Source organism: Copadichromis virginalis, linkage group LG23 (genome assembly GCF_057382275.1).
Source record: "Copadichromis virginalis isolate Kocher_CV1m ecotype Utaka linkage group LG23, C_Virginalis_male_GT1.1, whole genome shotgun sequence".
In the NCBI taxonomy this organism is placed as follows: Eukaryota; Metazoa; Chordata; class Actinopteri; order Cichliformes; family Cichlidae; genus Copadichromis; species Copadichromis virginalis.
In genome coordinates this window covers 37,091,833-37,110,757 of record NC_140639.1, presented here as the reverse complement: position 1 = coordinate 37,110,757, position 18,925 = coordinate 37,091,833, and the positions used below count along the sequence as shown (strand labels likewise).

At 40.0% G+C, this 18,925-nt stretch overlaps 2 protein-coding genes across 2 annotated transcripts; both read left to right on the top strand.

Annotated features, from left to right (window-relative positions):
- The first annotated feature begins 365 nt into the window (after nucleotides 1–365).
- Nucleotides 366–6,248, top strand: LOC146681526 (ATP-binding cassette sub-family C member 4-like). Its single transcript, XM_085448779.1, has 4 exons — nucleotides 366–409; nucleotides 562–687; nucleotides 5,697–5,946; nucleotides 6,237–6,248. The coding sequence occupies exons 1-4, from the start codon at nucleotides 366–368 to the stop codon at nucleotides 6,246–6,248; spliced, it is 432 nt and encodes a 143-aa protein (XP_085304905.1).
- Nucleotides 6,249–6,569: 321 nt separating this feature from the next.
- LOC146681525 (ATP-binding cassette sub-family C member 4-like) lies at nucleotides 6,570–18,919 on the top strand. Its single transcript, XM_085448127.1, has 23 exons — nucleotides 6,570–6,661; nucleotides 6,765–6,854; nucleotides 6,948–7,139; nucleotides 8,132–8,226; nucleotides 8,481–8,567; nucleotides 8,777–8,873; nucleotides 9,515–9,736; nucleotides 9,896–10,033; nucleotides 10,494–10,531; nucleotides 10,681–10,796; nucleotides 10,885–11,031; nucleotides 11,762–11,841; nucleotides 11,936–12,086; nucleotides 12,193–12,312; nucleotides 12,848–12,958; nucleotides 16,386–16,486; nucleotides 16,842–17,033; nucleotides 17,115–17,270; nucleotides 17,536–17,625; nucleotides 17,709–17,881; nucleotides 17,989–18,094; nucleotides 18,214–18,347; nucleotides 18,516–18,919. The coding sequence occupies exons 1-23, from the start codon at nucleotides 6,614–6,616 to the stop codon at nucleotides 18,529–18,531; spliced, it is 2,700 nt and encodes an 899-aa protein (XP_085304253.1). The 5' UTR covers nucleotides 6,570–6,613; the 3' UTR covers nucleotides 18,532–18,919.
- Nucleotides 18,920–18,925: the final 6 nt, after the last annotated feature.

Genomic DNA, 18,925 nt, shown 5'->3' with positions numbered 1-18,925 from the left:
TCCATGGGACAAACAACCACTGGGCAAATAGTGAACCTCCTTTCAAATGATGTTAATCGTTTCGATGAGGTAAGAGAATCATGTACTCAAACACATGATGAGATTATTTAATTGTATTTGATGACATTTTTAAACCAAGTTGTGCCCTTAACATCAAGATCTTCACACAGATTTGTAAAAAATTGTAAGGTTTGGACAAGTTGTCCAGCATGTTTTCTGCACGTCAACAATCATGCTCTCTATAGATTACACTTAATCTGCACTACCTGTGGGTGGGACCTCTCCAAGCAGTGGTGATCATTGTTTTCCTTTGGTATGAGATCGGTGCCTCGTGCCTGGCAGGTGTAGCAGCCATCGCACTCATGATGCCGATACAAACCTGGTTTGGAAAACTCTTTGGCATCTTCAGGTATGGACGAAGAATACAGAAGCTGGACATTATTGTTTCTGACGATAACGTTCTTTTATTATGCGCATTGTCTGCCTGTTTTTATACAATTTTGATTAGATGGTTTTTTTAGCCTCTAATGGACACAGTGTAAATGGTGCTTATATTTGCAGGAGCAAAACAGCAGTCCTTACTGACAACAGAATCCGTATCATGAACGAAGTGGTGTCTGGTATCAGGATAATCAAGATGTATGCCTGGGAGAAACCGTTCTCAGCTCTGGTGACTGAAGTCAGAAGGTAAGAACTACAGGTTTTATGAAGAATCAGCTAAGTTTTTTAGAGGAATTTCTTCTTCTTATAATGTGCTCCCATAATAATTATGAGTATAAACAGTGAATCAAAAACTGTCAAAATAAATATTTTAATAAACTGACTCGTCATCCTGCAGTTTTATGATTTGGAACGACCAATATGATTAATGCTTCGACACATGTGGAAATGAAATGAACTGAAAATATCAGACATGTCTTTAGCTGTCTTTTAAAATAGTGAACAGGACCGATAAACTTCAGGGGCATAAAGAAAGATCATACCACAGATCAGGCTTGCTCCATCAGCCCAGGAACTTTTCTCATTTGCCAAACGAATGAGAAATGTAGGGTTCACATAATGTGTGGTTTGTCTGGAGGCGGAGATCCATGTTGAACCACTGTGCTCTTCTGGAACAGCGGAGAACTGGTCCTATACATGTAAAAATCAAAGGAACACTTTTTGATGAGATTATAGCATCAAGTCAGTTAAACTTATGGGAATAATACAAACTGCTAAGTACCATTTTGAGCTGCTGCAGTGATATTTCAACAAAATATATATTTTTCAGCTCTATAGGTTGATAATTTTCATTTCGATGAAACAATCTGACATCCTTTCATTCCTTACACAATACACAGTCCATAGTGTAGTCAGCATTGATATCCAGCATGATTTTTCCTATATTTTTTTAGTTAGAGTATACAGTTGAAAACATCCTTTGGTGTGCCTAATGTTTTATGTGTGCTTATGAGTCTCCTCATCAACAAGAACAAAGAGCTTGAGCATATAAAGTTAGGCATGTCTGGGAAAATGTAAAGAGATTTCATTAATAGCATGATCTGTATTGGATTTTCTTATCTCTGCAGAGCTCATCAATTTCTTTAAATCACTGCAATCACAGTTTTTTCTGGTAACCTCTTAGGGCCCATGGGAGTTCATATGGATTAGCTACAAGAAGAATTAATCAGAATTAACAACAAGGAGAATTCCTTATTGCTTTGATGTACTGCTCTTAAAGAACAGCTTAGATTTGTATTAATTCATTAATCCTCAACTTTCTCAGCATTGATGTCTGGTTAATGATAATCCTTTATGTTTGCTCTGCACTTTATATGTTAACTGTCACTTATTGTTCCCATCAACACCTTCTGAGATTCTTTGAAAGAAACCCACTCAAAATCAGTCCTTGTGACATCAAGCAGTAATCCATTGTAGCCTTCAAAACTTTCCATCCATCTTCAGCTTAAATGTACTTAGAATAACCACAGAGGAAATTTGTCACTACTAGTGACCAGCATTGAATGGGAGGCTCTGCCTTCTTCATTCTGATTTTAAATACTTACCACGTGTAAGTCAGAAGTCTCTATTGGGGTGATATGGTATAAAGAGGTTTGCTTTACAGAAGCCAGTATTTTAATATTGGCCATGTACAGACAGAGAGTGAGGAAGTCGGTGAAGCTTGAACTTTTGGTGTGGATTATACAACAGCTCAACATTATTTTTCTGTGTGAAAACTTGGGTTGCATTGTAGTCATGATTAATTCAGGGTTACAGTTTCAGGAAGAAAAATGTTTTACAGTCAACCTTCAAGTCTCAATGAGTCTTTGATAATAAAGACTTCTTAAGATATCCACAGTTACAAAACTACTAAATATGTAGTAAATATGAAGTAATGTGTACATTTGGATTCTAACACAGGGTTGATTTATGGTGAAATGGTTTGTCTATTTTTATATTTTAAATGGATTTTAAGTTGTTTTTTTTTTTTAATGATTTGTAGAGAAGAGACAAAACCCTTCATCTTGATCAAAACACAAAACAAAGAACGTTACGTTCTTTCCGTCAAGCGCAAGGCCTCAGGCTTCGGGGCCTCTGCAGATGCTGAATCATTACATTCTTGTGAGAGGCCCCGCACTGAATGTCCTTAGAGGCCGTACCAAAGCTTTCGACAAACAATTTTTTTTAAAGCTGTTTTGCTAATGTTCTAAAGTAAGGTCAAATCTATAATTAACTGTCATTTTCTGCTGAGTCAAGCTAAATGTATTCCCAGTATTAGCATTCCATCATTACCAAACGATATGTTGACGCTATGCTGGACTGAGCCTTTGGTCAAGCAAACTAACACATGATCTTGGTGTTGCATGAGATACATGCAACACCAAGATATATTGCCAAAAGTTCTTGCTCGTTTGCCTTCACACGCATGTGAAATTGAGTGACATCCCATTGTTAATCCATAAGGTTTATTATGATTTAGGAGTATATTTATGGGAATTTTTAACCATTTTTCCAGAAGTGAGGTCAGACACTGATATTGGATGAGAAAGTCTGGCTCACAGCCTCCGCTCTAATTATTCCCAAAGATGTTCTGTCAGGTTTAAGTCAGGACTCTGTGCAAGCCAGTCAAGTTATTTCACATTAGACTCATTGATGCATGTTTATTTGGATGTTGTTTTCTGCACTGTTGCACAATGATGTTGGAACAGGAAGAGGCCGTCCTCAAACTGTTCCCACAAGGTTGGGAGCATGAAATTGTCCAAAATGTCTTGTTATGCATCAAGAGTTAGTTTCACTGGAACTAAGATGAGCCCAACTCCTGAAAAACAACTCCAGATCTCACCGCTCCACCAAATTTTACACTTGGCACAATGTAGTCAGGCAAGTACTGACAGACTCGATACACGTACACTACCGGTCAAAGGTTTTAGAACACCCCAATTTTTCCATTTTATAATTGAAAGTTATGCAGTTTAATGTTGCATTGCACTCTGAAGTGAAAGCATAGTACAAATAAGCAATTCAAGTAAAACAATTATCATGGAATCAATTTATAGACCAAAATGTATTCTATAATTCCACCTTTGGCAGCTGAACACACCCGTGGCATTCTTTCTACAACAGAGATCAAATATTCTTCAGAAAGTTCTTCCCATATCGGTTGCAGAGGTTCCCATAAATGTGTGGCACTTTTAGGTTGCTCTGCTTTCACTCTTCTGTCCAGTTCATCCCAAACCAGCTCGATGGGGTTTAAGACTGGAGACCACTCCATGTTTTCCAGCTTACCATCTTGTTCTTTGTTCCTGAGGTAGTTCTGGCATAGCTCGGACTTTTGTTTTGGGTCATTATGTTGCAATAGGATGAAACCCTGACCAACTAGAGGGTATTGCATGGCGCTGCAGAATGCTGTGTTAGCCATTTTGGTTCAGGGTGCCTCTCACTCTGTACAAGTCACCGAGCTGGAATCCAGCAAAACAGCCCCAGACCATCACACTTCCTCCTCCATGTTTGACAGTTGATGCCACACACTGTAGAGCCATCCTTTCGCCTACTTGAAGGCGTACGAAGATCCTGCGTGATGAACCGGTGATTTCAAATTTTGATTCATTGCTCTATAATACCTTCTTCCAGTCTTCAGTAGTGCAGTGGCGATGTTTCATGACCCAGGCAAGCCTCTTTGTCTTATTCTGACGTCTTAGCGATGGCTTTCTTCCTGCAGCTTGTCCTGTCAAACCTGCAGCTCGAAGTCTTCTCTTCACAGTTGAAACTGAGACTTACTATGACCATTATTAAGCTGTGTTTAAAGCTGTTGCCCTGTTAGCCACCGATCACGGAAGCTGTTAACTCTCAGAAACCTTTTTCTCACCACAAACTACTTTTTGCAGTACAGTGCTGTTCAGCTGATGCTCACGAGGGCATGGTACCACAGTGTGTTCCAACACTGCTTTCATGCAGGCAGAGGGGGTTGTAAGTAATCCAGAAAAGCTGGAACACCTGTAAGAATTAGTAGCACCAGCTTTCAAGACCTGATCAACCTCCATTGCTGCACAACAGCTTTAAATTGTTAACCCATTTTGTGTTCCCTGAAAAATACCTTTTTGTATAATTTGAAATGTACATTATTTTTCATTTTTTTCGAGAGTAAAAAAGGGTTATATAAGAATCAGTCCATTTACCATCCAGTGACCCTGTTCGGTGATTTTACGTTGCCTACTGTACCACTTCCTGGCAAAAAAGCAGAAAACTCAGAACCACTGTACTGCCAGATTAAAAAAAAGTTTAATGCAATTTGTAGAAGCACAGCGAGGATAAACTTGACCTACGTGTATCGACTAGAGAAACTTCACGAGGGTCTAACATTCAAACTGGGAAGCTTAAATACAAACTTAAAAAGACAATAACAACCACCTGTGTGAGAGGAAATAAAAAAAAACAAAACAAGAAGCATCACTGTAAATATATCAAGAATCACATATTATACGTGATAAACCTTGTTAACTCAATCTTTGTAGGCTAATAAATATAAGACCACAAAATACAAAAAATGCACAGAAAATATGTGATAAAGACATGAAAACTGTGGGAAGGAAAAACACAGGAAGGAAGCTCTGGGAGAACCAGGTTCAGGGAGGGGCAGCCATCTGGTGCAATTGGTTGGGGGTTAGGGGAGGAAGACAGGATAAAGACATGGTGTGGAAGAGAACCAGAGATTAATAATAACTAATGATTAACTCTAGAGTGGTGTATAAACAGAGGGTGAAAAGAGGTTAGTGAAGAAGAAACACAAGCATAAATTAGGTAGGTTTCAGGGCCAGGGTCACCTGATCCAGCCATAACTATGAACTTTATCAAAAAGCAAAACTTTAATGCTAATCTTGAAATCCAAACTGGGGGCTGGTTCAACAGAAAAGGGCCCTGAAAGCTGAAGTCGCTCTATCTACTACAATAACCAAGGAACCACAAGTAAGCCTGCAGTCTGAGAGCAAAGTGCTCTATTGGGGTGATATTTAAGATAAGATGAGGCCTGATAGTTCAAGGTCTTGTATGTTAGTATGTCTTTGCACTCTTCATGGTCTGATGAAGAAAATAATTATTTAGACGTAAGTATTTCAGTTGTAGTCATTTGAGCATTCTTTTTTTTGACAGTGGTGTGACACTCTAAATAAAGTCTTCTGATTTTACATATTAAGCCTCCCTATGTTCTTCTTTACTCCTAGGAAAGAAATTCATCAGATATTAAAAAGCTCCTACCTGCGAGGACTCAACATGGCTTCATTCTTTGCCAGCAGCAAGATGACAGTGTTTGTCACCTTCACTGTCTACGCCCTCCTGGGCAACACCATCACTGCCAGCAGTGTGTTTGTCACTGCATCCCTGTATGGTACAATTAAGCTCACAGTGACCCTGTTCTTTCCTCTGGCCATTGAGAAATTGTCAGAGACTGTTGTGAGCATTCGCAGGATTAAGGTAATTCTGTTCTTTCATAAATTGGAATACAAGTAACAAAACCGTAGCTGATATCTGTCATTAGTACCATAATGACCGATTTACTACTTTTCTATTGTCTAAAAAGTTCAGAGAACTTTACATAACAAAAATCGTGTTGACTTAATGTTACGGTCTTCCCTGAGCCTGGTTCTGATGGAGGTTTCTTCCTGTTAAAATGGATTTTTTCCTTCCCACTCTCACCATGTGCTTGCTCATCTGAGTAATCTGATTGTTGGGACTTTCTCTGCATTGTTGTATTGTCTCTTTAGGTTACAATATAAAGCATGTTGAGGCAACTGTTGTTGTGATGCTTGTTTGGTGCTGTTGAACTAAAATAGAATTGAAATTCATGATGTTTTCCATCATGGAGAATCCATCTGTCAAATAGATCCTAAAGTGATGTCCAGATTGATTGCAGATATTGTAACTGTCCTGCAAAAAAATGGATAAAAGATTGGTGGTGACATCAGAACTCTTTTTAATCTTAAATGTAGTTGTTTCTAAATTTGTGGATAGGTAAAGCAAGAGAACTGTGCTAATTTAGTTTATGTTTCAAAGCACGTGTGTCCATTAAATATCTTTCAAGAATTTTCTCGTCCTGGAAGAGCTTGAAAGAAAAAATCTCGCACTGCCTTTGGAGGGAAAAATGGAGAACGCTATTGAAATTGAGGCACTGACCTGCTACTGGGATAAGGTAAATGTTAAAGTTTAAAACTCATATTGATAATGAGTCATCTTGCATAATTTTAAATTCAAAATTTGTGCATTAATTAATACATTCTTCTTCTTTTTTTTAGAGTTTGGATGCACCATCTCTGCACAATGTTTCCATCACAGCAGAGTCACACCAGCTTTTCACTGTGATCGGACCAGTGGGGGCCGGAAAGGTCCGCAACTGACTTATCATTTAGCCTTTAGGTCAGAACATTCAAAATTGTGTTTTCAGGGTCACATGTTCATAACATCTGTGTTTTCTTCAGTCATCTCTGCTCAGTGCCATCCTGGGAGAGCTGCCTTATGACACAGGCACATTAAAGGTCATAGGTCAAATAAGCTATGCAGCCCAGCAACCCTGGGTGTTCCCTGGAACCATCCGCAGCAACATCCTGTTCGGGAAACAACTGAATCCTAAAAAGTATGAGAGGGTCCTCAGAGCCTGTGCTCTGAAGAAGGTGAGATATAATGCTGCAAGTTAACCAGTTCATGTTAGGCCAGCAGCTCAAGGCGAACCGCTCTTTACCCTCTGGTGTAAAATCTTACAAGGTGGGTTCCTACCTATAGAAAATGCTGATTAGCTCCAACAATATGATCAGATGACCTTGATAAAAGCCAGCAGCCTTCAAAAGTCAATTATAATCATATTGATTAATTGCATTGTTTGCTATAGTTTAGGAGCAAATTCTGAAATTTGACTTTGGGACGTCACATCTTTTCTTGAAAGTAAAGCAGTATTAGTTGTGCTTTTCTTTTATGTCTCATTTGAAGTACAGCTGTGGTCAGAAGTTTGCATGCACTCATCCCAGGCATGAATGTCATGGTTATTTAACTGTTCTTTTTCTATAGTGGAATGATTGTACAGCACACATCTTCAATAACTTTAAAACAAGTTTAAGCTTTTATTTGGGATTTTTTCTAATCTATGGATCAAAAATATACAAACAACCTCAAATATATACTCACCAATTTATTGGTGTTCATTTAGCTGTATTTAGTTCAATATCACTTTGCAAGTTGCTCTTCAAACAGACACTTTTGGAGGCCATCAATGATCTTCTGGTGGATTCTGTCTAGATATTTTGACCACTCTTCTTGGCAGTTTGTTTAAATTGGTTAGTTTCCTGGTATGGAGCTGGCCATCCTGGGAGAGCTGCCTTTGAAAGCCTCACCTTTGTTCCTCTAAATATATTGTGGTCTAACAGCTCAGTCTTTCTCTTGTCTGACCATAAAACATTTTATCAGAAGCTATTTGTTTGTCCATGTGGGGGAACAGCAAATTTCACTCAAGCTTGAAGGTGTCGACTTTGGAGCAGGGCCTTTTTTCTGTACAATCGTTTAATTCTGGAAAAAGAACAGTTCAAATAAATCATTAAAAACTCAAAATTATCATGACATTTATGCCCTTGATGATTGTAGGCAAGTTACGCCTCCATTGTTTCAAATTCAGGACCTGCAGCTGTTCCCAGATGGAGATCTGACACTGATTGGGGACAGAGGGGCCACACTCAGTGGGGGACAGAAAGCTCGTGTCAACCTGGCAAGGTACATGGACATCATGTAGTAAGAACGCTACCTAGAAGAAAACTTACACGTATTGTATCACCGTGACGCATTCAAATGTTAGTCTGAGTTTCTAAGGAACCTAAACTAGAGGCAACAAGTAGCTAGATGTTGGGGTGCATGTATTTTTACCCTGCATGCACACACTTGTGCTGTTACATTTGCTATAGTTTATGTGAAAGTTCAGTCTTTTTCCTGACAAATAAGATTCCCCCACTGTGTGTCCTTGTTTTCAGGGCTGTATATCAGGATGCAGACATCTACCTCCTGGATGACCCTTTAAGTGCTGTGGATGCAGAAGTTGGAAAACATCTTTTTGAGCAGTGAGTAATAAAGAGTTCGGTGCTAATTATCTGTATACCCTGATTAATAATGGTGTCGAGAATCGTGCTCATGCTCGACAGTACACACTGCATGATTGAAGTTCATGTGAACTGTTTTAATTCCATTCAGTTCAGTTTTATTTATATGGAACTATTTCAAAGCAACAGTCACAAACGTGCAGAAACCCCCTCTTATTTATCAAAATCAGGTGTATCTGTGGCCTGCTGAAGAACAAGTGTCGTATCCTCATCACACACCAGCTCCAGCATCTGAGGACGGCTGACCAGATCCTGGTCCTCAAGGAGGTTTGTCCCCCTTTATGCTGGTTTAAGTAGGCAGGGGATAAACATGTTTGCATTCACCAGTTATAGTTTGTTACTCTGAGGTGTGTAATCTCTGAGAGTGAGCTCCAGCACACGTTGATCTCCAGTCGTCAGGTGAGATTTCCGTTTCCAAATTGTTATTAATTTTTTAACTTACAACACAAAGTCTCTGGACCAGATGTGTTAATACAAAACTACTCAGTTACAGAAGTTAAGGAAACATATTCATTCAGATGAAAAATCTAATTCAGTTTGTCAAAAAACGCTTCAGCTGGAGGAAAGAGATCCAGCATTATGTAGAGTGATGTTGGGAGGTTTAGGTTTAGGTTAGCTTAGGTGACGAGCTGAAAAGTGTCAGGGATAAACAGGCAACGCGGCTTTGTGTACAGTTCCAATTAAATCTCCTTGATCCCCTTTTTAATGTGTTCCCCTTTACTCACAGGTTCTGCATTTTGTAGAAGGAGCTTCACAACTGATTTTTAATGGTGGTTTTCCAATTTTCCAAATTCATAGAAATGATTTTCTCCGAAGGAAGGCGTTCCTTCAGATGAGCCTTTTTGACTTTTTTGTTATTAAGTACTGAAAAACACATTGTTGCTCATTTTCATTATTTGTTTCTCCAGGGTCATGTCATGGTCCAGGGAACCTACAGTGAGCTGCAGACCTCTGGCCTGGATATTGTGTCCCTGCTGAGAAGTGATGTGGAGGCACATTCAGTTGGGTCATGTTCGGTTGACCCAGACAAATTGTCTTTACGCAGCCAGTGGACGATTTGCTCACATGGGTCACACTGTTCTTCCAGCAGCCTCCTGCTACCAGACAGCAGCTGCACTGATCAGCTTCATGTAGGTATATTTCCAAAAGATTAGATTAAGAGTCCCCACATAAATGGCAGCATTTTGTAGTCACCTAATTACAAGGATGGACAGAGGTAGAAATGAATAGTTTGGGTTAAAATAGACCTGCAAGTCTATTATCACTAAACTTATTTTATTGTTTTGCAGGTTGAAGTTGCTCAAACTATTACAGAAGAAACTCGAGCTGAAGGAAATGTTAGCGGCCATGTTTACCTTAAGTACTTCACAGCAGGCTGTAACACTTTGGTGTTAATGGTCATAATACTGCTCAGCATAATAGCTGAGGTAAGCCCCGACCCTTCAACACCCTTCCTGCACTCTTTCTGTCTCCAGGTGTTACCTGTCTGTATTAACTGTTATCAGTATTAAATCCCTCACTGTACAATCATGTGGAAATGTCACAGTGACTCTAACCCAGGGGTGGGCAATCTCAGTCCACGAGGGTCGGTGTCCCTGCAGGTTTTAGATCTCACCTTGGGTAATCACCTGAATCACATGATTATTTCGTTACCAGGCCTCTGGAGAACTTCAGGACATGTTGAGAAGCTAATTTAGCCATTTAAATCAGCTGTGTTGGTTTGAGGACACATCTCAAACCTGCAGGGACACCGGCCCTCGTGGACTGAGATTGCCTACCCCTGCTCTAACCTGACTTAACCTTCCCACCCTCCCACACATTTCATGCAACTTGGTTTCCTCATGCTGTGTTTCAAAAATTGATCTAAAGAGAGGTCCGTTTCAACAGGTTGCATATATCCTGCAGGACTGGTGGCTGGTATATTGGTAAGAACTTTACCAATGTGGATATTTTTAATGGCAAATACAGTATGCAATAGCTTAACTTTATACTGTTCATTTGACAGTTTTTTAAATGAAATTAGATCAGTTATCATTTCGTGTGTACCTGATTGAATTGTCTTGTCATCTGACAGGGCAGGGGAGGAGTTTTCTAACAGCACAGCCACTGCTGTTAGCGTGGACAGTGGAATGGATGTTACTAGCTCATTTCGAAAGTTTGATCTCACTTTTTACCTCGGTATTTATTCAGGTAAGCCTATAGTTATAGTAATACCTATAGTTCTTGTTAGAGTCTTCAGGTCTAATATCTAATATAGTCCTGCTGTGTTTACTTTTAGGTTTGACAGCAGCAGCTGTGGTCTTTGGTTTTGCCAGGAGTTTGGTGATATTTCACGGGCTGGTGAGATCAGCTCAGACTCTGCACAACAGCATGTTTAGTGCTGTTCTCCACACCCCGGTTACCTTCTTTGATGTCAACCCCATAGGTGAGGCCTACACAGAATTTATTTTAAATTTAAGAAAAAGCGTTGAATTACATCAGGGTATATCCTGCCTTATGCCTTTGACCGATTGGGAGTTTTGCCTATAGTTTTACAAATAACCCAGTCTATTTCTACCAGGAAGAGAACTGGAGTCAAAACACATCCCTGACATATTCCAGTGTTGTCTGAGTTCTCCAAGATGACATTGGCCTTAAACCTCTAAAAAAAGGTCTATTAAGTTCAGTTCAATCCAGTTTTATTCATACTTGGCACTCCAAGTTAGAACAGCCACATAAAGGTGCTTTGGGAGGGAAAAACTCTCTTTTAACAGGAAGAGATTCCTGGTAAAACCAGGCTCAGGGAGGAATGGGGATTTTCCTCCCCACTTTCACCGAGGTGCTTGTCATGAGGCAACGTTTCAATGAATGGTGAAAGCATTGATTTGTATGGTGTAAAGCTTCATGTTCAGAACATAGACAGCATAAAGATGGACGTAGTGATATCACCCACTGATTTTGGATTGTCCAGGTAGCTTCAATGTTAGCGTCTTGCTAGCATTAGCCCACTAGAGCATACAGTACACACTAAGAAAAAGGACAAAAATTACACTTGCCTACATCCTTAACATGATAATGGTGCTGGGTGCAGGGCTGACATATCTTTGCTTTTACTGATTGAATGATTTATAGTCTTCTCTTTATATAATGTTTCTGTTCCTTTTCCCTTGTTTCAGGTCGAATACTCAACAGATTTTCCAAAGATGTCAGCCAAATGGACTCCATGCTACCTATCACTTTTGTGGACTTCTATCAAGTGAAGACTACTATATGTGCTATATACACACAAGACTCACTTAAAAGGATCCTTCAGTAATTTGAGTATTTCTGATTATGCGATGTTGTTTTAGTTGTTTTTACAGAATGCTGGCGTTATCGCGGTGGCAGCCTCAGTCATCCCTCTCATCCTCATCCCTGTTGTTCCTCTCCTAATAATCTTTCTGTACTTGAGAAGCTTTTACCTCCGTACCTCACGTGATGTCAAACGTCTCGAGTCAACAAGTGCGCTTATTTTTATTACGATCCTATCATAAACTCATCATTTTAAACTGTAGGTTCAATGACGCTGGCTGTTTAACAGTTTCTCACAGCTAATCTTTTCCTACAGCGCGGAGTCCAGTCTTCTCCCACCTGTCCTTGTCTCTTCAGGGTCTTTCCACCATCAGAGCCCTCAAGGCTGAGGAGAGGTTAAAGAAGGCATTTGATGCCCATCAGGACCTGCATTCAGGTTTACTCTTTATGAACTCTTTATGGATGGTTAAAACTGAGATTTTCTAGCTGATTTTAAAGGAATTTCAAGCGATAAAGAAAACTACTCATAGTTCCAAGTAGAACTGGAATTCTGGATAATTTGCTCTCAGTCTGTCAATGAATACCTTCTGGGAGCATATTTGTAAAGGCATTTTCCCTCTTAAGAAAGGTTATCACAGGTCAATTCAAAGTTGATCATTTGCTCAACTATCTCTCCTAAGAGGCCTTGGGAAGATAAGCTATGCGTCTCCAGCTGAAAAAAAGTTAAAAATGTTGTAAATCAGTAATGATAGTGGAATAATGATAGCGAAGAAGCCTGGAAGACTTTAATTCTGTTTTATTTATATGACAACAGTCACCTCAAGGTGCTTTATATTGTACAAATCGCTTTATAATAAATTACATGTGTGAGATATTTGGGTCTCATGAAATGTCTTGTAAAGTGAACCTGCTCAAAAGATTAACCTGGTCATCTTCTTTATAATGAAATGCATTTTTTCGTCTCGTTGCAGAGGCGTGGTTTTTGTTCCTGATGACCTCCCGCTGGTTTGCACTACGCCTTGACAGCATTTGCTCCATATTCATCACTCTCACAGCATTTGGCTGCGTCTTACTCAGACATGGTGAGGAACTAAAGCACCATGCAGACAAACTGTCTCACAACAGGTGCCTTATATTGTAAGGTAAAGAGTCTGTAACGATACAAAGAAAACCCCAACCATCAGAGGACCCTCTTAGAGCAAGCACTTGGCGACAGTGGGAAGGAAAAAATCCTTGATTTATTTTATTACAGCGATTATGTATGCTGTAGGTATTAAAGGTACTGTACAATGTTTTGAATATCAATCTATCAGACTCTAATTTGTACATGTAAATGGAGAGTCCTCTTCACACACTAAGGTTAGTTATGGAGTTCCACAGGGTTCGGTGCTAGGACCAATTCTGTTTATATTATACATGCTTCCCTTAGGCAGTATCATCAGAAGACATAGCATACATTTTCACTTCTATGCAGATGACACCCAGCTTTATATATCTATTAAGCCAGATAACACACACCAATTTGTTAAAATACAGGAATGTCTTAAAGACAAAGACTTGGATAACGTCTACTTTTCTGCTTCTAAATTCAGATAAAACTGAGGTTATTGTACTCACCTATAAAAATCTAACCCTCCAGTAACACTGAGGAATTTTGGAGTCATTTTTGACCAGGATATATCATTCAGTGCATATATGGTAAACAAACGTGTTGGACTTCCATTTGCGGAATCTGGTTCAAATTAAAAACATTCCGTTTAAGTGATGCTGAAAAACTTACTTCTAGGCTGGACTACAATTCCTTATTATCAGGATCTCCTAAAAACGTCCTAAAAAGCCTTGAGATGGTCCGCAATGCTGCAGCAAAGATACTGACAGGGACCAGACCAAGAGAGCACATTTCACCGACACTGGTTTTTCCTCATTGCATCCCTGTTAAATCCGGAATCGAATTTAACATACAAGGTCTGGAATAATCAGGCCCCATCTCATCTTAAAGACCTAATAGTACCCTATCAACCCATTAGAGCACTTCGCTCTCAGACTGCAAGCTTGTTTGTGGTTCCTAGAGTATTTAAAAGTAGAATGGGGGGCCGAGCCTTCAGTATTCAGGCCCCTCTTTTGTGGAGTTTGTATTCAGGACAGGGCTCTAGACTAACTTTTTGCCATGGGCGTACTCCTAACTTTAAAAAGTTAGGCGTACCGGCACAAAAGTTGGGCGCACAAAAATTTTATAATAATTTATATAATATAATATAATGTGTTTTTCTGGATACACTGTGCTTTTTCAGCATTCAAAGATTGATGACACCGTGTCAGAGCACTGGCTATGAATTTCAGAAGGATCAGGCCTTAACTTAACAGGAAAAGTTAGCAATAGTTCTTTTCCTATTACAGCTACATCCACGTCTGTCGTGCCTAGGCTGCTCACTAGGGCTGGGTATCATCACTGATTTCTATAATCCATTCGATTCCGGTTTTCAAAGTCCCGATTCGATTCAACTTCTAGCCTCAGACAGTCAGAAATATTATAATTCTGATCATTTATCAGTACTGACTTCATCAGAATTGTGAACATCACAGCAGAGGCCTTTGTTTGAAAGTAACTGAGAATAAAACACAGATTTTCCTGGTCTGGCTTTTTATAGCAGATAACCTTAAAAATATTCTACAATGTTCTGCATATAAAGTTTAAATTTCTTCAGTATTGAACAACAGAAAAAATAGGCTTTCTTGTCCGAGGTCATTTAAGTGAAAAAAAGAAAAGAAAAAGACAGCAGCCACAGCGCTGTAAACAACGGTAGACTGGTGGGCAATAAGTGAATGAATAATACAGAAAACAGAGATTGGAGACGGGAAACTGTTCTTGAAGTACAGAGAGAGATAGAGAGAGAGAGAGCTAGCTGTGCATGAAGTGTGATTTTTTTTTTTTTTTTTTTTTTTTTTTTTTTTTTTTTTTTTTTTTTTTTTTTTAATAGTCGTGGAAGCAAAACAGCAAAATTCATGACGACATTGATCAAATGTGAAGCGCAGTTTGCTGCTTCTTTTGCTGCTTGCTCGGTGAATTTTGGTTGGAGAGACAAAACCTGCAGCTCAGAATCAGCGCAAAAAGACGTAAACACAGTGCGGACCGGACGCATCAGAACCGCTAAGCTCCGACAGAGTGTCCGTCTACGGGCCGTCGGGTGAGAAAGCCGAGAAAGACAAAGTTGATTCTGATGCGTCGGTCCTCTGTGTTTACGTCTTTGTGTGGAATCCCTGTACCTGCTCTCATTTGCTTTTTGGTTGTTGTTGAAATGGTTTTGTGAGCTTTAATCTGAGAATCTGGCGTTTCTGGCAAAACACAGTTATATTTAAAAGTCGATTCAGGATTTAATGAATTGATATCGCTTTATTCAAGCTACTCACCTCCCACTTCCACCTGCACTTTCAACTGGACCACGGCCAATCAGAGAGGTCCCGCCCCTTACTATCTCTGATTGGTTTAGTCCACGATAGGGGCAAAATGTGTGTCTGTTGTTGACCACAGGGAAGGTTGCAGATTTTTTTTTTTTTTTTTTTTTTTTTTTTTTTTTGCTACCCGAACAGTTGGTCGCACAGGTGCAACCAATTTTTTTTTTTTTTTTTTTTTTTTTATTTTTTTTTTTTTTTTAGTGGCACCACTGAAAATTTTGGTCGCATTTGCGACCAAATTGGTCGCACTCTAGAGCCCTGATTCAGGAGACAGACAAACTCTACTTTTAAGACTTTTTTTTTTTTATAAAGCATATATTTAGGGATGGATGAGTTGACCCTGAATTTTCCCTTAGTCATGTTGCAATAGCTCTAGGCTGCTGGGGGCTTCCCATGATGAGTCTTTTTCTTCACTCTTTATGTGCGTATACACCACTCAGCATTTATTCATTAGTTATTGTTCATCTCTGGCTCTGTTCCAGGGTGTGTCTTTGTCCCGTCTTATTCCCTGCACCCACAGTCAGTCATGGCAGATGGCTGCCTCTTCCTGACCTGGTTTTGCCAGAGGTTTCTTCCTATAAAAACGGAGTTTTTCCTTCTCACTGTCGCCAAAGGATTTGCTCGTGGGGGGGTCACATGATTGTTGGGGTTTTCCTCTGTATTATTGTAGGGTCTTTACCTTACAATATAAAGTGCTTTGAGGCAATTGTTGCTGTGATTTGGTGCTATATAAATCAAATTGATGTGAATTGAATTGAATCTGTGCAACAGGTCAAGAATATATAATGTAGATTAATAAGATTTGCCATAAATGGACGTTTATTAAAACCTTTACTTAAACTATTAAAAATAAAGGAAAGAAAAACCAAACAGTTCCACAACTTTTAAACCAACCAGCCCCTTAATGGGCTTGGGGTATTTAGCAAACTAAACACAATTAAATGTTTAATTTAACTGCATTTAGTTTGCTAAATACCCTAACCACACACAGTGAGTTAATGCAGAAGAAAGTCCTGAACTAGCCTCTGATTTCTGATCATGTTTTGGATCCATTAGGCCTGGAGGCTGGAGAGGTGGGCCTTGTGCTGACCTATGCTGTAACACTGATAGGAAACTTCCAGTGGACAGTGAGACAAAGTGCAGAGGTGGAGAACATGGTAAGAACTGAGTGATGACATTTTGTATTTCCAGTTTTTTTTGAATGAATGATGTTGATGAAAATGATGTTGGTGGGTGAAGATAAATGTACTTAATGGACAGTTACATGGAGCAAAGTTTCCATTTCCCTTAATCCTCTCAAATTTTGATCATACCTCATTTGTACAAAAACTTTGGACACTTGACTTCTGCACTTACAGTAAAGTATGCTGTACAAATTATAAAGCCCTTTGTAGGAAAGTTGGAATTTTCGGTTTTGGGGTTTAAAAAATATAAAAACATCTTGATGCCTATGAATGAACGTTAACATAGGCTACAAAAAGCATAATTGAAAAAGACCTCTTGGCTTTTCAGATGACATCAGTGGAGAGGGTGGTGGAGTACACTGAGCTAAAGAGTGAAGCACCCTTAGAAACTCAGAAGCGTCCTCCCCCTGATTGGCCGAGCCAAGGAATGATAACCTTTGATCGAGTGAACTTCTTTTATAGCAAGGATGGACCACCGGTCCTCAAAGACATCAACGCCACGTTTCAACCCAAAGAGAAGGTGACACATCGGTTTGTGGAGAACAGCTGGTTGGGGTCTGAGTGATGATCAGCTGTTGATGTTTTGTGTCCTGTGGGTCAGGTTGGTATTGTGGGTAGAACAGGAGCGGGGAAAAGCTCTCTGGTCTCGGCTCTGTTTCGCCTGGCAGAGCCCCAGGGAAAGATCTACATCGACGGTATTGTGACCTCTGAGATTGGCCTACATGACCTGCGCCAGAAGATGTCCATCATTCCTCAGGTACAACATCAGATGACACTTCAACTGCCTGAAGAAATACGTAGTTACAATCTCACTGTTACAATAATGCTATCCATTTCTGTTATTCTTCTATTAATTGAAACTGCTATATCATTTATTTTCAGTAAATTAAACTCAAAACACAGATTTTCAAAGTCATACGATACTGCGTGTCGTTTCCAAATCCATATCCGGTACATAGAATTAATGACGTAGCAGAGTCTACTGATTTTTCTCCCTGACTTCTCTCCCCTCTGCTCCCCAGGACCCAGTTCTCTTTACTGACAGTGTGAGGAAGAACTTGGACCCTTTCAACCAGCACACTGATGAAGACCTGTGGAAAGCTCTGGAAGAGGCTAGTATTTAATTAGCACACCCAGATTTGTCGTTACTGCCCACAGACCAGCTACAGGTTTCTCCTCTCCATGTTCACTGCAGGTACAGATGAAGTCTGTGGTGGAGGAGCTGCCTGGGAAGCTGGAGACTGTCCTGGCTGAGTCAGGCTCCAACTTCAGCATGGGCCAGAGGCAGCTGCTGTGCCTGGCCAGAGCAGTCCTGAGGAAGAATCGCATTCTCATCATCGACGAAGCCACGGCCAACGTTGACCCAAGGTCCTCCAGATACATTACCAGTACAGAGAGCTCCTAGACATCCAGGAGCTTTCTCAACACACTTTTCCCACATGATTCTCAAAGTGTTTTTCTTGTTGTTACTGCAGGACAGATGAGCTGATCCAGAAAACCATTCGGGAAAAGTTCAGAGACTGCACTGTGCTCACCATCGCTCATCGCCTCAACACCATCATAGACAGCGACCGTATACTGGTGACTCGGCTATTCCGACTGTAGCTTTTTAATAAATTCATACTGTTAGAGTACACAGATATGCAAAAAATGTTCCTGTGTTAACTGTTACACCACCGTATGTTTTCTCTTGGCCTAAGGTGCTGGACAGTGGCACCATCCAGGAGCTGGACTGTCCTTTCACTCTACTGCAAAACAAGGAGGGTGCTCTCTACAAGATGGTGCAAGAGATGGGCCAGGCTGAGGCAGCGGCTCTGCTGGAGTCAGCAGGAAGGTGAGGTGAAAAAGAGTCCCCTTAAACATGGCTGAAAAATCTGCATCCACACAGTTTCCATGCTTTCCAGCTTATGACAGCAGCCTGAGCAAAATAATTTAGACTTTTCTGTGGCTGCTACAACCAGGTGAGGTCTACTTCCAACAAGTCTCTCTCACACCCAAACAGAGAAGTTAAACTGTGACGTGGAGTGAAACACTGGAATCAGCTGAACTCTTGCAGCAACCTCTGAGCACCGCGAGCTCCTCCTGCCTCCAACTGTGTGCAACGACTGGGGCGTTTGATGTTTTTTATGCTTTGATCTTATTTGATCTGTGTCTGTTTTTAAGTTATGTTGAAATCATAAATTATGGTTACATTGTCACATGTGAACAAGCTACTCTGTAAGATCTGTAAGCTTCAGAATTTGACCTTGAATTCCCCACCGTTATACTTTTTGTACACGAATTTTCATAAAGTTCATGTAATTTGTAACAGTCCTTGTCTTCTTGACTTGACCAAAGATTTGATTTCAGTATTATATCTTAGTAGCAATATTTGCCAAAAAGCAAAAACTACACAATACACCAAGACAAATG

Excerpts from the sequence above, each read along its gene's own strand:
- LOC146681526 (XM_085448779.1), top strand. The coding sequence starts at position 366 with ATGCCGATACAAACCTGGTTTGGAAAACTCTTTGGCATCTTCAG. Across the intron at positions 410-561 it reads AAACTCTTTGGCATCTTCAG|GAGCAAAACAGCAGTCCTTA; the intron begins GTATGGACGAAG and ends TTATATTTGCAG. Across the intron at positions 688-5,696 it reads CTGGTGACTGAAGTCAGAAG|GAAAGAAATTCATCAGATAT; the intron begins GTAAGAACTACA and ends CTTTACTCCTAG.
- LOC146681525 (XM_085448127.1), top strand. The coding sequence starts at position 6,614 with ATGGAGAACGCTATTGAAATTGAGGCACTGACCTGCTACTGGGATAAG. Across the intron at positions 7,140-8,131 it reads GAGCCTGTGCTCTGAAGAAG|GACCTGCAGCTGTTCCCAGA; the intron begins GTGAGATATAAT and ends TTTCAAATTCAG. Across the intron at positions 9,737-9,895 it reads GCTGCACTGATCAGCTTCAT|GTTGAAGTTGCTCAAACTAT; the intron begins GTAGGTATATTT and ends ATTGTTTTGCAG.